Source organism: Aplidium turbinatum, chromosome 14 (genome assembly GCF_918807975.1).
Source record: "Aplidium turbinatum chromosome 14, kaAplTurb1.1, whole genome shotgun sequence".
Taxonomy (NCBI): Eukaryota; Metazoa; Chordata; class Ascidiacea; order Aplousobranchia; family Polyclinidae; genus Aplidium; species Aplidium turbinatum.
This window is the reverse complement of record NC_137485.1, coordinates 17,734,387-17,748,400: the sequence shown is the minus strand read 5'-3', so window position 1 is coordinate 17,748,400 and position 14,014 is coordinate 17,734,387. Positions and strand designations below refer to the sequence as shown.

Below are 14,014 nucleotides of genomic sequence, written 5' to 3'. Positions count from 1 at the left end.
GAATGTGCAGTCAAGTCGTGCGACTCTCTACTCAGTTGTTAAAACATGTCTTGATGATAAACTAACATTGTTATGACGCGCGGTGTACATAAAATCGTTAATCCTCTTTGAATGACATGCAAAAGACGATAATTTGTTTTTTCTCTTTCTGGTTGTCATCATTGCCCGATCGATCGCGCGGAAAATCGATCGAAATCGCGATTGCAAAACCTCAACAACTTTACTGCGAATCACAATGCTAGATTTTTTTGTTACTTCATAACCATTTCAGCCTAACAAAAAAATGGTGGCTACCTGAATTTCAACAAAATTACAACTCATTTTATTGCATCAGCTGACTGTCGATTAGTTGTTAGTTGTGTGACACCTGAAACTAGACAAATTAGTAAAATCACTCATTTTCAAGAAATTTTACTATTCGAAAAGCTGTCATGCAAAACTAAAACGTACAATAAGCTACGTTTTACAATGTCGTCGTTTAATTTCTCATTTCAGCGACGTGCAGCCACATGGTGATTGTATTCGGATAGTTGCTATTTCATCATTTCAGAATACAATTTGTGGTTAATAGAGTTTTAGTACTTTTGCTTAGTGGCAACCTGTGCAAGTGTGTAGTTGCTGAATCAATTTGTGTTCAATATAAAAACTTGCAGTGTGACCGTTTATCGCATAAACTAACGACTGAATTATTTATCGATAACTCAGAAAGTAAATTAGATATTTTTGGTCTGATTCACCACCTCAGGACAGCTGATGTCTGGAAATTTGTGTCCAAAACGCACGGTGCCCAGAGGCTTGCTACTACGTTTATCAACGCGCTACTAATGACAGGAACCAATTTGAACAAATGGTGACCGATTGACAACGACTAGAACGAAAATTGTTGCCAATTTTACAGCGCGTTGCATTAAAGTCACTTATTCTTGTGCAAATGGAGAAAAAGCGTTAGAGAAGTATTGATTTTAGAAGCCAGTTTGTGAGTAAGAACTAGTCTGTCTTGTCACAAAATAAAACGTCCAAACACGCAGTCAATTAGACAACAATTTGGGTTGATGTACATCTTTGAAAAGCAATTGCAATTTAATCGTAAAAAGCGTTGGCAAGCTCGGACGCCTGTATAAATACATTGGGTGTACTTAAACGATTTCTTTTAGACAACTCTGTCGGTTGCCAATTGGTACTGATCATAAAAAAGCTCATGATTATGGGGAGTAGCGAATAAAATACAACTGTCATAATAAACGGCTTTCTCCTAACTGTTTCAAAAACTTATGAAACAAAACAGCTGTAAAAACAACAAAATGTTGACTAACTCTTCAAAGTTTACACATCAGGCAAATTGTACCACATGCTACGTCAAGAAATTAAGAATCGTTATCCATGATAATTTTAACACTGTTCAACGCCTCTAAAGCATCGTCAACTCCCCATTGACCCAGAAATCATAGCGGCCTTTATGATTTTGTGCACATCAAAGATAAAATGAAGGTTTGCTGCTTGTCTCTAGAAAAACTGCATATCGTGAAATATTAGAGTAACCTATGATACGTTGTACCATTGTACGATAATACGATTATACGAGCAACACAAAAAATAATCATGTTAATACAGGTGACCAAATGGAAAAGCAAGCAAACCTTCTATTGCAGTCACTGCTAGGTCTGTAGTAATGAAAGAAAAATACTTGGGCAGCAGCTCTCTATGAAAAAATAGTCACTGTGTATACTTTGACTCATTATTATTATCATCATCATCATTATGTTCCTTCCTCGTATTGAGGGTTGGATACAATGCGCCATTGTTCTCGACCATGAGCTGTTGTCTTCCATGTTCGACCTTGAGCTGTCATTATTATAACTGTCACTTAATCCTGAATTTGTGATGTCAATCTAAGGGGGTTCCCATACTTGATTCAAGTGTCGGGTATGAGAAGATAAGGTTCTCATTGTACTAAGCCTTCGGCACTAAGGAGAGTAGGGTGGCTAGTTCCTTTCTCTCGGCCGCCTTTACTTCAGCAACTACGCCCACCCAATTTATTACACCCTGGGTAAAGGTGAGCGGTGTTTTCAACAACCAGCTGAAGCCGGGAGTCGAACCAGGTTTGCATAATTGGAAAGCCAACGCCTTATCCGTTGCGCCATCCCACCGCTGTGATGTCACCGCTGTGATGTCACCGCTGTGATGTCACCGCTGTGATGTCAATATAATCGAATAAAAACAGCAAAGGACAGATTTTAATCCTCTGGATGAACTAGGTTAAGGAAGATGTAAGACTTAGGAGCAAAATGGTTCGAACAATCGATTGAAATTCATCCCGAAATGGAGAAGCTAAACAACAACCTACAAACGTTTTCAAAACTAAATTATTGTTGTACTTTTCAGTGCTGTCGCAATATGGGAGTCAAGCACAACCTTGCTGGAATTAATCGATCAAGTATTAATCCTTGAAATGGGATTTAAAGCCGAAAGAACGTTTTCCAATCATGACTGAACCAAAAGCTACCACAACCCTCAACAGTATTTACTTGAAAGATTTTTTTTGATGTAATCTAAATGTGACAAACCGTAACACGCAAATAAAATGAAGGAAAGATTTCGAAAAAATGCGAATCGAGTGGTCAACAATAATTTGTGAGTAATAGCACTTACCAGCTTATTTTCAATGAAAGCTAAAATAGTAAAACTTTTTATTGTTGAAAAAATTTTGATAACTGTCGCAAATTGGAGAACAAAATACGGAATAATAGTAATATAAATGCCATTGCGGTATACGAAACCCCTTTTTGGGGTTTAATGTGTCCTAGACTACTATTAAAGAGAATAAGTAAACATTTCAAATGATCTGAGCATACATTTCAACTGACTGCCAGGTACCAGCAGTGGTGCCACCGAATACCCAAAGAGGATGGTTTTTCCGAGAGAAAAAAAATAGTAAACACACTAAAATGCTAACGCTGACAGCTGACCACATTCGTTCGTATGAAACAAAAAGCTTGTGATTAGCAGAATAGAAAGACTTGTAGCCAATTGTTTGTCAGCTCGTTAAGCGTACGGAGGCCTGCTATTCTGTTGGGAAGAGAATACTGAGGTGGGGTGACATCAGTGAATGGCAGTTCGAGCTCTTTCATCTATAGATAAAGATGCTAATTTTAATCCCAATGTCTTTAGGCTTGCGAAAGTGTTTTGTGCGAAACACTGCAGAGCATAAATATTGTGAGACATTTTTCGAACAAAAATTTGTCCTTTCCCACTCCTTTCACAAGACGCTTTTATTGATACTGTTTTTGAAAAATATTAACAAAAGTTGTATTGATAAGTGAAAGAATTTTCATTTATTAAACTTTTCAAAATTTATTTTTCATTTACATGAAGCTAACAAGCAATGAGGCAAAATGAAAGAGGGTGATCTCATTTGTCATCAAAGGCCATTTGCTCATCGACGGGGAGTAAAACAGTAGCAGAACATAAACACAGATCAGCTTTAATTTACGACAGGAAAATGATATGCACCGTTAGGTAACAGATAAGTCAGAAAGTCGTTAGATTAAAGCCAGCGTTATCGGAAACTTTAACGTAGACCCAACTCGTAAAAGTCCGACTAATAAATCAAGGAAGTCAAACTCTAATGGCTTTTCTCTGAGCTCCGGTTCATAAATTTTCAGACAACCTATTTTGATCGTCATCAATTTCTAGTCATAAGAATTTCGGCTTTGTAAAACTGGTCATTTTTACATTAATTTAACGTCTGCAGACGCTGAATTAATGTAAAAAGTACGAATTTTACTGTTTGAGATACTCAAAAGCAGCGACAACTAAACACCATTTCCCCAGATGAAAACAATTAGGCTTGTGGCAAAGAACACAAAAGACCGAACAGGAGGTAACATATTGCAATATAATGCTGTAGCAACATTCATGCCATAAGTTTATTGGAATATAGATCGCCAACAGGGAAAAATTGGGTTGATTATGAAAGAGAAAAAAGTCCCATTAAAAAAATAATAAAGATTTCGCAATTCTTGTTAATGTGATACAGAAAACTGTTAATCAGAAGTATATGTATTGTTGTGTTAACAAAAAGTTCGACGGGAGACAATTTTATTGATATTTCTCAGTGGATTCAGTGAGTAACAATCAATTAATGGCAGCGCTCTCCAACCAGGGTGCACGGTAAGCTCTAAATGTACCACAACGGCCTCAGAGGTGCTTAGCAAGCAAACAATGTATAGTTTCATAATAAAATTTGTAGGTGTTTACGAAAAGCAAGCAAGCACCGTTTCTGGTGTTGGGTGCATAAACTGAAGTCATCCAATGTTAAATCAAAAATGTGATTTCCAAAGGTCAGAGTTGCAGAAGCAGGTCATGCACCAATTATAATTTACAAGGGTGTATCGATAGCAACATAATTTTAAAGGGTGCACAAAAAATGTAGTTCATAAAGGGTGCATAAAAGAAAAAAAAGATGAAAGACCACTAATCTATGGTTTAAATAAGCAGCAAAAGAAAAAGTGTAATAAATTTCAGCACATCAGAAAAAAATACTGACATTTTTAAAAGCCGTAGTTCTCCAGAAGGCTGTGACATATTGGACCACACTTCAAATAAACGACAAAAAAGAAATTCACTCATTGCGAAAGATGACAAAAATGCTAAAATATAAAAGCTTACACGTCTGACAAGTTACACCAAAAAAATGTGTTGTTCTTCTAGAAACGCTTGATTCCGACTATGTTGAGCGTGTATTTTATTGAGTGTAAAAGCACCCATCACTGTGGTCTTTATCATGAAATGGTGCGATACAATTAATTTCAAGATAAGTCGTTTTCGTTTGAAGGCTACTGAATCATTTCTAACGTGACGTCACATAACATAGTTAGTCTGGGAAGGACCGCATGGAGATTTCGTGCTCACTCATGTCAGTGCAACTCTTGTGGAATAACACCAGACACTTTGAAATATTGATTAACACCGCGTTGAATCACAAGACTTAAAAAAGAACGGTGAAGTGTTAGACAAGAGTCTATTCTTTGCAATATTAAAGACTTACAGTACGTTGAAAGCGCAACAAAATATGAACATTGAGTGCTGCTACATTGATAAGCATTTTTGTAAATGAAATTTTCAAGCTCTCACGCTCATTTCTTTCTTTGCTACACCTCAAACGTTATGCTGTAGGCCTGTAGCTCATGCTGAAAGATGACAAGACTGCAGCTGAGACAAATTGTAGCTATAGGCCTACTGTAATGCAGGGCTGCAATAAATTGTCGTTTCGATGAACTATGTATCTTTCGACAACTTGCCGTTTAGAACAAACGCCGTGCGATGCACTGTCTCGAGCATGCGCATAAATACATGCAATGAAAATTGGTAAAACGTTTAACCAAGAACACTGGGAAGGCCAACAACATTATTATGAGGTGGGCTGTGGCTCACGACACATTCGCACGCTCTTAGCACAAAGAAGACGATTTACGAAATAATTTTTGTGTCATTGGGTTTACGAAAGCAAAACGAAACGTTTTCATTACACAGATGAACTTTTGATTTTAACCAGTGTAAAATGGCAAACCACGACAATAAATAAAACCTAGCGACAATAAATACATTTGTCTGGAACTCAATGATGAAAGCGCACAAAAATATTCAGTGTGTACTTCCACACTGACTACATTGGTGCATTGCGGGAACCTCGCAAAAATATTTTTTTCCGCAAGTGCTGTAATAAAATAGCTTATTTGAACTTGATGCGAATATATTCGTTTAATTTAAAATGATTGATTTTAAATCTGCCATCTTACATTGCAACTCCATGAAATGCCAGACGTACTGTACAAGTGTACATGCTCAAACGAGGAAGCTGACAACCGGTAGTTGAAAAAAGGGATCGAAAAGTTACTTTTGGGCCTAGAATGATTTAGATTTAGCGGCCCGGAATCCTTCTAGAAGGTCCGAGAGGTGAGAGAAAATACCAAAAAACAGGTATTTTTCAAGTTCTCTCTGGAAAAAGAGTATTAAAAACGATCGGGCTTCCTTAGATGGGGAATGAAAGGAGCACGGAAAAATGTAACTTGATTGGTACAACACTGACTAGAATCGAAGACAACATGCGGTTGAAGAAACGGCGGTTTAGTTTTTAAATTGAAGGTAAAAATAGGTTACAAGTAGTGCCAGCTCAGCAATGTAAAGTCTGCAAAAATGCTTAACCTTAGTGTCGTAAGGTCTTGAGAGCAGCGCAATATGCCATGCAGTGTTGCCTGGTGTTAGTGTACTGTAGACACAGGAGTATTGTATTCAATTTAGTTGCAGTTGTAAGCGTTGCAAGGAAAAAGTGTTTGTTCTTTAAAAGTTTAGTTTATTCCTACACCATGTCAATGTATCAATAAATTGTTTAATTAAAAAAAATTAGCATTGAATCAACTCATGAATACTTTATTAACGTACACCTGAATTCAACTTGCTCCTGTGTGGGTTGCAAATGTTTAACCTAGCACAAACATGTATATGCTTCAAACAATTTATTTTGTAGCCGGTTATCGCAAAGAATAATTTTCGAATCTGTTTGTGCGAAAGAGATTACGACACAAAATAACAAGCATGCTGAAACCGACAATGATTGGTAAGTTTCTTTGCATACAATCACTTGACACGTTAGTGTAACGTTAAAACACGCTTTCTAAACAAAACTACTGATTGCAGTTTCGAAAAATGTCTGCACCTACTTCAAAAACCTTCAGTCAAGATGAAGTCAATTCATCTGCATCTATAAGACGTATTTACACGTTACAAAGACAAGACGACAGAGTTTATTAAATATAGTCTTACGAAAACGTGTTTAATATTTCATAGGAAGGCTAACTGTAAACAGTGAAAAGTAACAGGATATAGCCTTTTTCTTTTTGAAATAGACCACCTAATGCATATTGCATTACGTCAAGTCTTACTGAGTGTATAAAATCCTTTAATAATTCACACCAAACACGAAAAAGAGTGAATTGGAGACGACGTCATAAAATATAAACGGATATTATGAGCAATAATTGGCGACTTCAACGAAAGGTTACACCTTTCCTATAGTGCAGTGGATATTGTTGCTATTTCCCTATTGAGCATAAAAAAGACGTTAAATGTGCTCTCTATATTCCAATAATATAATATTCCAAAGTAATCCAGATAATTCCAATCAACAAATTCTCATTGCAAGCTTCTCTATCCACGTGGTCACGCGCGGTGTGTTTACCTTTATTGTATGCGATTGAAAGTTAGTTAAGAAATCGAACATCTTGTTTGAGTGAACCATCTCAGCATTCACTACAAAACACTGATTTTTACACTTGCCTACTGTTTTGATAAAAGGGAAAAAATAGTATCATACTGCCAATTGCTTTGAAAGCAACGATCCTTCTTGATTGCTTGTATTATAAGTCAATCTGGCGGTGATCAGGGACACTTTGCACTGTGACTACATTGCGCAATGCGCATATTGCATTGTCACGCAGCAACAGTTTGGGAACTCGTGAAGAAAGGGGCGTTCTTCCAATACCTTCTCGAGTAAGAAGGCCCTTTCATAAAAAAGGCAAAACTTGTGACGTCATCACGAGTAGTTCAGATTGTCAGCGAAGCGCGTATGGTGAATAGAGTTCTGCAATGGCTTTTAAGCTTGCTTCACTGTGTTTTATTGTAGTAAACCAGCAATCTGTGTCTTAATGTCACACGAATGTAAGAAATCATTGTGACCCCTGTGTCTGTAAGCAACTGTAGGTACCACAAATCAACACTTTTTTTTATTTTAAATATTCATGACCATAGTTCCACGCACGCAAACAAATACACTAGATCAAGTGATAGCATACACAATGCTATTGTATTGAAACATGAATCACAATTACAAATGAAAGTCAGATCTCACTTAAAATTTAATGATTAATCAACATGCTGTCAAAAATCATGCAACAATAAACAAATAATTGTTGTATTCAAACACAAAATGCCACAATACTGTAATAAAAATTGATACGCACAATTGATAAACATTACAATTTTCTTATAAACTATTATTTGAGAAAAGAGTATTATCACACATTAAATGTTGTACTTATATACAATTCTATCACAGTTGGCGATCAACATCATGCACATGATTAGTGCTATTGTAAGTGATTTTGAAATTCAAATAACAACATAAAATAATTAACCTATTCAAAGGCAGCATTGTAAACAGACCAGAGTAGGCCTACATAAATTGCACAATCACTAAATGCCATATATATAAATGACAGCAGATTACGAATTAACAGTTTCAAGTTCACGTTTCTTTGCCAGTCTTTGTTGAACAATTACATCATTTTCCTTGCGACAAAAATTATTGAGTAAAGAATTTGTGGATGCCCAGCAAGTCATGTTTGTTATTGTTGACACGCTGTGACCATTTTCACAAGTGTTTGTTGACAAGTAATCAACATCGCAATCCAAAATAGCACATAACGTTGTTTGTAAAACCACCTGCTGTTGGTTCTTTGAGAATAGAAATTATTTAGTTGCAGATAGTTGCTCCACAATAAGATAATTTATTTGAACAATCTTTATAATCTTATCATCAAGGTATAATAATCCTCCTCTAGTGATTGCACTAATACTTGTACCATTTACATTCGACATTGCACAAGTCATGCGTTCTTTGCATTCCTCATATTTCATTTTTTACTAGCGGTATCACAACAATATCCAGCAAGGTAGGTAATGACAGGCAACACAGTTTCACATTTCACACAAATAATGACAAAATATTAAAAAGTCTGGTGGACAAACCGGTAGCTTTTGTGTCATTAAAATTAGCTGTTGACAATTAAACCAAATAGCATTTTCATAATATAAACAACCTTTAATAGACATTAAAATACTAATAACAAGCTTGCACTTTAATGCAAAATCACTTTTACTTGGTAAGGTACAATTTTCAGAGACAATAACAACAATTGTAATACACTCTCCAATGTGGATATGGAATTTACATGCAATGATAAAACGTAATCACTAATGTTTAGGCAAATTTACTGAGCTTCTGTATACGGTCATGCTCAATTGTTCATCTAAAACCGCTGCACTGGTAACAACAGGCACAGCTATAACATGGCTCTTTATTTCACAAATCAATATTTTATCACGTTCGTCCACAATCTGCCATGAAGAATTGAATTTGAACTTTTTCCTCACAGATCTTTAATTGAAGTCAAACTGTCTTTTTCCAGAGCAATGGTAAACTCTTCTTGGCTGTTTGCAATTGCTTGAGAGAGCTGAACGTTATCTATTGTCTCAAGTTTGTCATCATGATTTGCTCTTTTGGATGTGGAAGGTTTGCTCAAATATGATGCGCGATTTGGTAATTGAGATGGTATGGCGCCAGGTACTAATGTCGAAACTTTCAAATCATAGGACAGCTGTTTTCCTGTTCTCTTACCAAATGCAGAAACAGCCTTTTTGATGTCATGTTTGTAAAAGAAGTTCACATACCTAAAAATTAAAAATATTTTTAAACAAAACCGAAATTGCATTCAGACTCATTAATTTGCGTTTACTTGCTTTTGTACATATTCCTCATTTTGCAGCTCAGCCATTTCCCAGACTGCAAATCAGACGTTTTTTCATTGATTCAACGTCCACAGACGTTAAATCGAAGTAAAGAAACGAGTGATTTGCTGTCTGGGTTGTGAAAGCTGTAATCCAGCTAACAGCTCAGCAGTCTGCTAAGAGTAAGCAGCTAGCAAGCATCTGACAATGTAAAAATGCTGTTAAAAGGAAACATTTGCTGGCTCAAAAAGGCATCACACTGTTTCGAACAATTAATCTATATCTAAACAAGCAGAACAACGCTATTCAAGCGTAAACTTAAAGTGGTTGTTTCTTTTGCCAAGTTGCCCGCTTGAAAAGCTATTTCTGTGTTGGCCTACAGAGAACATTACAATACATCGAAAACACGTTAGAGTCTAGAGAGGATTACTAGAAAATTTCGTGAGAGCAGAGAAATCAGAGCAGAGAAAGCAATGCCATTATTTATGAATAGCATTTATTTGAAACAGTCAAACTAAACTAAATGGTTCAGCAGTCAGACATTACTTCCCAGACAGAAAATCGATCGTTTTTTCACATTGATTCACCGTCTGCAGACAATTCAAAAAAGGACTGATTTTCTGTTATGATTGAAACAATTAAGTTGACAAAATAAGTTGAGAGTACATACTCGACTTGACTTTGTTGGAACAAAATCCTTTTTGATAACATAGAGCCACTTCTTTTTTAATTCCTCATCTTTTGGAAAGCTGAAAACTTGCACTTTTAATCCACCATGATAATTTCCATTGCAGTTGGGAACACAGCACATATAAGGCATTGCAAACTTTTTGTTGTTTTCTCACCAGAGTTACAGAGTTTATTTAAAGATACATTCTAGCAACTAAAACACACCAAAAAACCAAAGCAAAAACTAATTAACCAGCAAAATTTAGAAAATTTCTACAAATTTTAATTTTTCAACACAAAGATAGTTTGGTCATCCATCGCTGCCTTTCCTTTTAGTTTGCATTTATAACTAAGTTATCCAGCATTCACAATACCTCGCAATAAGGTAACAAAAAGAGCCTGAATAAATGTGTGAAATACTCTAATTATTTAGTTTTCAGAATTATTAACCTGCTAAGTAAATACTGCTATAATTTCAGATTTCTGTTAGATATTAACTTCTCAAATCTCATCCACTGATCAACAGTCAACACATTACACTGCATTGCGCCTTGCGGGTCTTGCGAATTGCGATGCGGTTAGGAAAAGAAAGCTTACTTAGTGAGGCGTAACGATCTACCAGTGATGACGTCAATACGCAATGAAACGGCCTTCTACCTCTAGGTGGCGTTGGTTCTTCCCGGCTATCAGCACAAGGCTGAGCACTCACTAGTGCAGCGAGCAGTTGCGATTCGCTAACCACAACGGTGTAGCTTCCACGCTAGCCACTCAGACCATCCAATCAACGAGAAACATAATTTTGGGAACTCATTAAGCCGTACATTCTTACAAAATGTAAGAAAACTAAACTGTTTCTTTCACGCGTGTGGTTCTAGTCCTGCCAACAAGGCTGACATTTTTACATCGTTTCACCACCTGGCAACGTTGAAACGATGCAAACGTGGTCACTTTTGTGGTTGAAATACGTGAACATCTTCACATCAAGTTTCTGGTCAATCATTTAAATGAATCCAACAATACTCCTGCCCACAATTGCAAAAAAAAGGTTAAACATAAAGAGCACAGACCAAAAGTTGAGCGTCTCTATGTGCTTCATAACTGCAATGAATGATCTGTCTTTTCTTTCAGCAAAGCTGTTTGTATATTCTGTTGCATATCAAACGATGTAGCCTACTACGAACACGATTGCAACCATTACATAATCTTGATTCAATATTTTTCATGCTTCACTGACCTGTCATCTGGACAGAAGCATTTCTGCTCCATGCAGTTCCAAGATAGTTAGTTGCTGAGCATTGATATATTCCTGTATTTGTACCTTCGCCACTGTTTCTGACACGGAGAAAAGTCAATTCGCTAGTGGTCAATTGTACAATGCTGTTAACTGCAATGCACAAAACAATAATAAATTACAATGCTTTTCAAGTGTTTAGACTTTAGAATGACATAAAGGAGTAGCCTGCAAAACTACTTAAAGTTAAAGATGAAACGTTCTTGAAGTGAAAAAAAAAACGTTATGTTAATTTTACATGCTAAAATGTAACTTCTAACTATGTGATCAAAAGGTTATAATTTAAGTGAAAAATCTTTTTCTTAATGTTAGTGGGCAGGCCGTGTAATGGGTTCTGTGGTGCAACTTGGTGCGCTACGAACAAGTATGTTTTTACTGACTGTGAACAAGGAATCATTTAATAGAAGAATGATTCTACTGCACCACACCAACCACCAGATCAAAGAGAAATAATGTGGTTAGAAGAGAAAACTTTTGCAACAAAGTAACCCAAACTTGTAAGACCGAAACGTAGCCTTTCAGAAGCTGCATTGTCTCCTGCTTTTTTTTTTTGTAAAACAATACGTAGTGCCCACAGAATTCTTTCCTACATGTGTGACTGTACGTGCACACATAGCATAGCGGCATAGCCTACTGTTGAACTTCACTCTGCCACTATATGCATATTCAATTGGTATTTGGTAATGGTGGAGATCCATTTTATTCTACAATATGTTAAAATCAGCGGTGGAATGGCGCTGGAAAAAAGCCAATTGATTTGTCGTTGGCGTAGTTTGAAGCAATTCTTCTCGTTTTTCTGTCATGTCAGCAGCGCGTTGTTTTGCGGAAAAAAGGCAATGTGAATGCTCGATCAGAAAGGTAACTTTCGACTAACTGGAAACTTACCTTTTCGTCTGCTGATGCAAAGCATCAAGTATAGGCAAATACATAGACATATAATTTTGCAATATAGCTTACTTAAAAGTGCTGTTTTTGTATCCATGCAACTGGATGCTTGTTGTAGTTGATAAATCATAAAACAATACACTTTCAAGTATATTGAAAATGTAGAAAAAAATGGGTTAACCTTTGCTCGACTTTTTGATGTTTTGTAAATATACAATAATTTCAACGAAAGCTGTATGTTGTGCATCTTCAATGACTTCATTCTACCCACATTAGTGACACATTTGTATTGTTGAGTCAGTGAAAAGTTGTTGGGAAAATAAAAACAATCAGTTTGTAGGTTTTATTGCATTAGGTCACAATTGTTGCAACAAATTATTGTTGAGAAATGAAGTCAACCTACTACGGTTTAAATTTAACCGAACCTAGGTTTTTTTTTTTCGCCGAGAGTTTTCGGTCATTTGTCCGAAATGACTTGAAAAAATTCGGCCATTTTTTATTTATTTCGGTCATTTTTAGTCATTTTTGATCATATTTAGTCAATTGACTATATTTTTTTCGGACATTTTGCTAAAAAATCGGTCAATGACCGATAAATGACCAAAAAAAAAACCCCAGAACCGAACTAAAGCAAAAACCTACAAAATAAACATCTTGTAACTTGCTAATCTAGGAATGAGGTTTTACCAAAAGCTTCATTGAGCGGAATTCCGTCTTTTCGCCAAGATATTGTTGGTTCAGGATGACCGCGAGCCCGGCAATTCAGTCGGACGTTGGTTTCCGGTGTTTCCACCAGCCAGTCTTCCGGTTGTTCCGTGATCACTGGAGGATATGATCTTACAGACTCGTTTCTCGATGTTTGAGAACTATACGTTTTCAAGGAAGCTGATGCTGAAACATACAGTAAAAATTGACCATTTGAAAATCCTATTACCAGTAACTTAGATATTTGCTTCTTCGACAATATATTAAAAATTTGCAGAAAAAATGAACAATGCTTTCACAATAATACTTTTTGTTTTAAAGAGGTTAGTTGGTAATTTATATTAGTAATAAGATAGCAATTGGTAAATATGCTAGTGACCACATCGCACAGGCAACATCAAGTTGATTGGTTATTTCATGTTGCTCAAAACTCTTTTCTATTTCAAAGCCATGATCTTCTTTTTTATCGTGAGCTTGTGGAAGTGGAAATTACTCCCATCCAGTGCTGGATAAAATCTACCTTCTGTGCTCTCTCCTATCTGTTGAAAAAGAAAGATCACGGAAGACCTAACTCAACGTTGAGTGTTCTAATCTCTGAATTTTTGAGAAATGTTTTGCGCTCGAAGCTCTCGTGTGCTCTGCGGCTCCAGCAATTACTGGTCTCATCGATTTCCATGACAAGATTTATATGGTGGTCTTCAGTATAGACAACTTAAAAAGATTATAATCCAAATAAGCAACCAAACTTTTCAGTACTCATCAGCCACGGCCAATGGAGCTCGGAGTGGAAGAAGAACTCCTCAGGACTCCAAAGTTTCATCTCCGACACCAGCAACCACCCAACCGGAATGCATTTGCCAAGGAAGGCCTGGGTGCGGCTCAACCGCCTGCGTACTGGCG

The 14,014-nt window shown here is 36.5% G+C and overlaps 2 protein-coding genes across 2 annotated transcripts in view; both read right to left on the bottom strand.

Annotated features, from left to right (window-relative positions):
* The window catches only part of LOC145782949 (roundabout homolog 1-like), a 28,582-nt gene extending 25,454 nt beyond the window's left edge, over nt 1–3,128 (bottom strand). The window contains exon 1 of the mRNA XM_082594708.1: nt 3,053–3,128. Coding sequence (XP_082450834.1) covers nt 3,053–3,128 — 76 coding nt within the window. The remainder of the gene's footprint in view (nt 1–3,052) is intronic.
* Nucleotides 3,129–8,997: 5,869 nt separating this feature from the next.
* Nucleotides 8,998–10,338, bottom strand: LOC145782779 (uncharacterized). The gene is made up of 2 exons (XM_082594540.1): nt 10,235–10,338; nt 8,998–9,507 (listed from the first exon to the last, which is right to left on the bottom strand). Exons 1-2 carry the CDS (start codon nt 10,273–10,275, stop codon nt 9,207–9,209), a joined length of 342 nt encoding a protein of 113 aa, XP_082450666.1. The 5' UTR covers nt 10,276–10,338; the 3' UTR covers nt 8,998–9,206.
* Nucleotides 10,339–14,014: the final 3,676 nt, after the last annotated feature.